Source organism: Theropithecus gelada, chromosome 12, assembly GCF_003255815.1.
Source record: "Theropithecus gelada isolate Dixy chromosome 12, Tgel_1.0, whole genome shotgun sequence".
Classification (NCBI taxonomy): Eukaryota; Metazoa; Chordata; class Mammalia; order Primates; family Cercopithecidae; genus Theropithecus; species Theropithecus gelada.
Genome location: NC_037680.1, coordinates 83,405,244 through 83,412,759, shown reverse-complemented (window position 1 = coordinate 83,412,759; position 7,516 = coordinate 83,405,244). Strand labels below are relative to the sequence as shown.

The 7,516-nt window shown below is 40.2% G+C and overlaps 1 protein-coding gene across 1 annotated transcript; it reads right to left on the bottom strand.

Moving 5' to 3' along the window:
- On the bottom strand, nt 1-4,432 carry FAM237A (family with sequence similarity 237 member A). The gene is made up of 2 exons (XM_025405222.1): nt 4,015-4,432; nt 1-195 (listed from the first exon to the last, which is right to left on the bottom strand). The coding sequence occupies exons 1-2, from the start codon at nt 4,424-4,426 to the stop codon at nt 62-64; spliced, it is 546 nt and encodes a 181-aa protein (XP_025261007.1). The 5' UTR covers nt 4,427-4,432; the 3' UTR covers nt 1-61.
- Nucleotides 4,433-7,516: the final 3,084 nt, after the last annotated feature.

The following is a 7,516-nucleotide window of genomic DNA, read 5'->3' as shown; positions in this document are numbered from 1 at the left end:
AAGGAAAATGTTATATATTTGTATATTTAATTCCAAAGCATGAATTAGCTCCGAGTTCAATTTATTTCCTCTTTATTTCCAGGTTCACTTTTCCAATAACACTAGACCCACTTCTACGCACATGCATGCTTATCAAATCTTCAATCAACTCTTTCTTCTTTAGTAAGGAGGTCCTTAGTTGCTGAGAATATGTACCTGAAAGTAGAAAAGTGGAACTTCATCAGATCACCAAATTCATTTCAGGTTAATTAAATATCAATAAATTATTTTTAAAAGGCAGGTTTGATGTTTCTGCACTCCAATATAAAACTTCTCTATAAACTGATTTCAGAGGAATATATGTCAATGTGTGTTTGTGCAAAGTCTTGTGTCCTATGTAGTTTAGGTATATAATCTAAAACAAATACATTATAATAAATACATTTTTGTCAATTAATAGGCATTAAAATATTTGCCTGATTTTAAAAAAGTGAAGTCATTATATATTTTTAAATATAAATATGAAGAAAAAATATAAACCACCCATAGTATAACCTCCTAGAGATAACCATAGTTTTGTGTGTGCACACTTTATACTATAACTTATTTAACCACTACTCTATCTTGGGACATTTAGATTATTTCCAGGTTTCCTGTTACTATAAATAATATTGCAATGAATAGCCTTGGATTGCATCATTGGCTGCAGCTCTAAATGTTTCTTCACAGTAGATTTCCAGGTGGGTAATTGCTGAGTATGTGGCTTAGAAAATTTCTTGGAGTGGGTGAAGTAGAAAATCAAGCATTTGAGAGTCTATTTATGTTTCTGAACAATTGTTTTCTCTTGTAGTTAGTGTTTAAAATATAAGCACTATGAGCATTTGCCAGCTAGTGAGACACCAGCTGCAAACACCATCAGATTACAAATCTAAATTTTAATTTTCTGATCACAGAGGAAAACAAACTCACTATTTTTCTAGAACATACAAACTGCCAGGCTCAGGAAAGGGGCTTTTTGTGCCTCCCAGTGGCATAGCAAGGTTTGTTGAAGGAGGAGCCACCATTTTTGACACAAAATTTCTTCATTTGCATTGAAGCCTTTACTAACCCACGAGTTACTCTCAATTCTGTTATGTTCTATTTAGAAGTCATCAATATGCTCCTTCCCTAACTCTCTCTCTCTCTCTCTCTCTCTCTCTCACTCACCCTTTCTCTCTTTCTCCCATGACATAACCCATCAAAATGTAGTGGTTAACTTAACTCTGGGTACATCCTCTTCATACCTTCTCTTGGATACCTCAACCTTCAGCTATTAGCCCATGTCTTTCTAGACTAAATAACAATGATCTTTAGAGGTTTTTCTCATAATGACATCTCTAGCCCTTTTATTTCTGAACCTCGTCTGTTCCTGCTCATCACTGTTACAAACAGCCATAGCGTTCAGGTCATCATCCAGCTCCATCAACTGTCCTTGGGGTGAAGCTCTTCCAGGTTCTTCTCACAGTTAAATAAGTGCCTTTCGTATGTTTCTTTTTTATATAATCACAGTACATTGGAACAGAAAAGATGGAACTTAGTGTGTCATCTACTTTCCATACACTTCTTTTTCAGTTGAAAGAACTGAGGGCTAAATTAGTTAGTTAACTTGCTCATGGTTACACAGTTATTTGATATTTTTTGTTTTCATATTTGTTGACTCAGTATTAACAAATATGATATATTAACATGCAAAATTATATAGGAGTTTTATGTTTTTAACAAAGTGTGATTCATAGTAAGATTTATCAAGTGCATTTAAACTATTTGATTTGAAGATATCAAAATAACAAGAACCTTTTTGCATATTACGTAGACACTTATTTTAGTTCTTCTTGTCTTCTGCCCTGATGATGTGATTTCCTTGAGAACTACAGAGACAAGCACTGCTTCACCTTCTCTCCTGTCCCAACCTAACAACATATTATCCCCCAGGGACAAAAGAAAAACATACTGGAGGATCCATGCAGGTACATTCAGAGCCCAGTTGAACCACTAGAGATTTAAGCAAACCTCTTGAGATGAAATCTCAGTGTTCCTGTAACTATTTAACTTTTGGACGTGGTATTTCCTTGACCCAAGACCCTCTTTGACTGTGATTATACAAACCAAATGGAAAGTCTTGTTTCTTGGTCTGCGAACAATTGTTTGTGTCAAACGTTAAAATAACCTCAATAAAGTGAAATGCTCACTCCTACTATTTGGCTACTTGCATACCAACTCCCTAAAGTTTGCAGACCAGCTGAATCACTAACAACTCTGTAGCAAGATGAAGGAAGTGGCTTCCAAATCTGAAGCTGTCTTGGAGAAAAGCTTTATAAAATAAATGTGTGTGTGTGTGTATATATATACTTACTGTGTGTGTGTGTATACACACACACACACACACACACACATATATATAACATTTTGGAGAAAAGCTTTATAAAATAAGTGTATATATATACACTTATTTTTTTGTGTGTATATATATGTGTATATATATATACATACACACACACATATATATGTAACATTTTCATGTTCAGCCAAATACCAATAATATTTTCATTTATGTAGTAGACATTTCTTTGAGTTATTCAAAGTGAGTGCAAGATAGAAAAAATATTGCTGGTGATTTGAGTAAGACAGTTAATGTGATTTTTAAAATATGGAAGAAAAGGCCCTACAGATCATCCTCAGCAGTACAGAATTTAAAAATATACAGTCCTTACTGGTGCTGATGCCTGGGCAGCCTCTGTTCAAAATATTTTTAAAATATGGGTGATCAACATTTAAAAATATTCATTTGGTATTTCTACTTTAGTAGCAAGGCTGCTGAAATAATATTTCCTCTAAAAATGAAATTGGTTTGAGTTACAGTAACACCAAAATAATAAACTTATCTGTCAATAATAGCCGTGAGTTATCTGGGTTTTTTAGATCAGCAAATCATGAGGATTTTTAATTACTAAGGTTAAAACAAACTAGATCTATAAAAGCTCTAAAACACCTTGGGAAATGGTAGCACTAGAACTACCATTGTTAATTGCTATTTTAATATGGAGATTACAGAAATATGTAACAATTCTAACACTAAAATGTACAAATGTAAAAATTAGTTTTGCCCCTGTTTTCTAGTTGTTTATATAATTCTAAAGAGTTATTGCCACTCAAACAGCCCTTGATACAAGGTTTCAATGCTCATTGGTTGAAATGACATCAAAAAAGGATAAAAATAATATGTATAGGGTTCAGGCATCTCCCTGCTTACTCAAAGAAGCTTACTCAACCTCATTCTAATTCTATAAGGGACTTTTTTTGCTGTGCCCTCAGACGAGACTATTTGAATATAGTATTTACTTCAGTGAAAAACTCTAAATTTGTAGCAAGTTCCAACTTACTAAAAATTAATTACTCAGATTGCTGCAAGTTAATTACTTATTTGAGAGTCATTCAAAAAGCAACATGAAGTGAATCTACATGCCAGCTGACTTTTTTACTCTTTATTTCTTCAACCGAATGCCTCTCAAAGAGCCTCTCTATTTACATGAAAGCAATGCTTATTTTCAGTTTAAGAAGGGCAAGAGTTTATGTGCTGCAAATGTTTCCTAAGCTTATATTCAAGTCTTCTCAATTCCACGGCAAGTAAACACCAGGTTATGACTGCTAGTGTTCAGGCTAATAGTAAAAAATAATGTTGATCTTGGGGGATCTGTTTATACTTTTTTTTGTTGTATTTTGGGAATCGTGCTTTTTGTCTTTTCTTTCTGACACTTCCTTGCTGCTGTTCACAGGAAGTATGAGGAAAAGGACAACATGTTGATATAAACAGCTACTATGCAGTGCAAAAAGAAGTACTATCTATCTTCCTATCAGTTGTGTGCTCTTGGGGTTCACCTCTTGAGAGGAATATATATGACATTGGATTCCCCTAATGCCATTTCCCTCTTCCTCACAATTCAGCACATTCATACTTGATTGACCCTTTCAAAAGACATGGGAGCTGGGGTTGACCACCTTGTTTACTCCTTGTGTGCTGTGGCTGTGCTGCTGAGATTTTCTCTTCCTCTCCAGCCAATTGCCTCCTTCCTAAGCCGTGGTTCCTAGAGAGCACACAGTCCACATAGATGTCCCAGAAGAGTTGAGCCAGATCCCAAAACAGTGCTCCATGCTTCAAGTTCTCAGATGACTTCAGGTAGATCATAAAATCCCAGAAGCCCGAAACAGTGTTGGAAATGCGAGGCTTCCGCATTTCCAGGAGAAGCACTGAGGAGGATTCCCAGCACTGAGGATCAGCTTGGTTAAGAGCCAGCAGGTCTGTCTGGCTATGGCAGAAGAAAGGAGATACACAGCACATTCCCACAATGAGCAGGGAGCAGGTGAAGCTCAAGGGGTGGTGGATCCCTCCTCTGTTCCCAGGATCAGCCATGGCCCTAAAACTGCACAGGATGGAAATATTTCATATCAGTCCCCGCTTATGCTCCACTCAGTAAACAAAATAAGTATGCCCTTAAGAACCTTAATTCCAGCAAAGGAAACACATCATTGTCGCAAAGTAGGGAAATCTTAGCCAGGCTCCCATATCACAAGCTCCATTCTATCTAAAATGACTCAGTGCCAGGCCAGGGAGTGAGCATAAATCCAAGATAGGCCAAGAAATATTCACTCCTAAGATGTGTTCCTTTACAAGATGAATAAATTAATCTGCTAATCTGTTTTTCCCTAGTACAGAAGAATGTAATCTAAAAGAATACTAAGTGAACATTTAAAATTTTGCTGCATGGCTTTAACTATTCCATAATATCTTAGTGAAGCCTGGCTCTCCTAATCTAGGACTTACATATAATTAGAAATTTAAATATATTTAATCTTTAGATGCATTCCTGTTCACAGTGACTTTTAATTTTTTAAAAAATACATTAGAATTGTCAAATGTTATAGTGAAATTAACACAAGACAATGTGCTAAAAGTATGGATGAATATATGTGGAAACAAAGAGACATATATTCAACCAATTAGAGTAGAATCAATAAGCATTTTACAAATACCTAAAATGTTCTGCAATTCTGATATAACCTTCATAAAGATAATGTTTTATAATTTCTCTATTATTGCTATGAATCCCAAGGATTTTTTAAAAAATGTGACTCTCATTCAACTTTTCTGGCTTCCAATGTCTTGCCATAAAATTGGGGCATCCACAGACCACTTTGAAATTTTTCTTTTGCTACCACTTCAGACAAGTGCAATGATAAATGATGCTCTTAAAATAATAGTAATCTAAAAGTTCACGTTTTGCCAGAAAAAGTGTATCCATTCCCTCACAGACTATACAAAATGTATATCACGTTTAAACAGCTCTAACATAAAGAAAAAATAAGAAGGGCACATGCTGCTTACTTTCAGGTTTGTACTATATTTCCAAACCTTTAGACATTAGTATCATGAAAGCAAGCAAAATACAGCTTATGGGAATACTCTTATATTGGAACATTTAATGATAACACCATAAGATGGATAGTCTGTCTCTTCTGAACAGCAGTAGGACATGTTTAGGTACTGTTCAATAAATATTTCAGAAAGTGTCTTTGAACATGCATGTTCCTATATTGAAGAAGCATGTTAGAGATACAAGAGTATTCAAAAAACTATTTCCTCTTTCTTTCACATCATATATGCATTATCTCTACTTGAAATCATATTTGTTGTGTCCCTTTCCAAACTAAAATATTGAGGTACCTTGAAGGGTGGTTTTCCTAAAGGACAAGTCTAAGTTTTCAGAGGGCAGGACTCTGTCCAACGTACTGAAGTTGGCGTTATCCAGGACTCCCTGTCTGCTGGCGCCACGGCGCTCAAATTGGCTCCTTTAGGTCCCCTTCTAAATTTTAGGAGAGGCTTCCCAGACCCTGAAAAGATGTTTCTCTGAGTTCCTTGAACCTGGAGTCCTCCGTGCACCCCGCTACGAGCCCCGCGCTGAGTCTCGGCCCCGCACTTGATTCCACAGCCTCACCCTCGGCAGGGCGGAGCTGCCTGGGACCCGCTCTGTCCTTTGGGCCCCACTCACCTCCTGACTCGGCGGCTCTACTCCCAGATGGCACAAGGGCTTCCCTCCGCACTCACCCGCCTGGCCCCTTCCGGGTTTCCTCGAACGCGTGGAGAGAGTTCCCTCGAGTGCGTGGAGAGAAAACGCTCAGGCTGCTCCCGAGCGAGTGGCTGTCCCCAGCTTCCGCGTCCTGGAGGCTACCGTGCCTCTACTTAAGCAGTGGGAGTGCTCGGCGCCTCTCCAAGTCTACGTCAAAGCTCCTGGAAACTGCCGCCACCTCTCGCCTCCAAGTCCATCTCCCGCACCCTCCTCTTCTCTCCCTCCCCGGAGAATTTCGGTTCAGGAAAGCAGCAGGCTTGGCCACACACTCTCATCGGCCCTGACCCGCACCCACTCTGCACCTGGCGGAGTTGAGCCTCTGTGCGGCTGGGCTTCCCGCTCCCACCTCGTGGGGGCGTGCCGCTGCGGCGGGAACTGCAAAGTTAGGGCCCAGCTCCGCGCGGGTCCGGGGAACAGAGGGGTTCCCGCTCACCGCATGGGCCTCGTCTCAAAATAAAGGGGTGTGAGGGAACACTGTGGACTCTTGGGGTCGGAGGAGCGACGTGAGCACCCTCTCGACACTCAGCAAGGGCTCAGAGGAAATAAGGCGCCTTCTCGATATATTCCGGGCGTGAATTTCTCCTGCCTGCCTGTAGCCCTGGGCTGAAAGGAGAAAAACACCCCCGAGGGCAGAGATGAGGATAGGGACTTGGCGCTGCTGGAAGCTCCCCCTGACTGGGGCCAGGACACCCGGTTGTTTGCAGACCCTGGCCTGGGTCACTCAGGAGACTGGGTTGCTGCTGGCATCGCTTTGGTCAGGCCCTCAACCCCCCAACAACCCCGTTCCAGATTTCACAGCAGGGTCCCTGATTCCCAAGAAAAAAAGCGCCTGGGATTCCCTTTGATTCTCACCTCACAGCTAGTTACTATCCTAGTCCCAGATTAGAGCCCTGTCACTGCTCCAGTGCTCCTCTGAACATAAGTGCCCACCTTAACTGAAACACACCCAGTCAAGGGGCCTGAGGCAAAAGTCTTCCCTTTGCAAGTGTTTCCAGGTTTTGGCCCTCCCCTGAAAATTCCTTCAGCCCCTGAAAACCACTTGTAGTCTCCATTAACTGAAGGCTTTTGTGCCAGCTCAATAGTATCCATGGTTACCTTCGGAGGGGCACAAGGCTTTATAGTAAGATTTGCTGAAGCCACAGAGAAGCAGCCCCCTCCCCAAGGTACTATTAAATAGGAGGTCTGAAGAGGAGTTCTGGGAGGCTCTGAGCTATTGCTCCTGCTCGGAAATGATGGAGTGTACTTCAGTTTCTCCACGTGTGAGCCGGGTATCTAATGCCTGCTTCTATTCACCCTATAGGGCTGTGGAATAAGACCAGAGTGAAGTCTTGGACTTGCTTCCTGAATTTCAAGGAGCTTATGCCTTTGGAGAAAAC

Excerpts from the sequence above, each read along its gene's own strand:
- FAM237A (XM_025405222.1), bottom strand. The coding sequence starts at position 4,426 with ATGGCTGATCCTGGGAACAGAGGAGGGATCCACCACCCCTTGAGCTTC. Across the intron at positions 196-4,014 it reads GCACACAAGGAGTAAACAAG|GTACATATTCTCAGCAACTA; the intron begins GTGGTCAACCCC and ends TTCTACTTTCAG.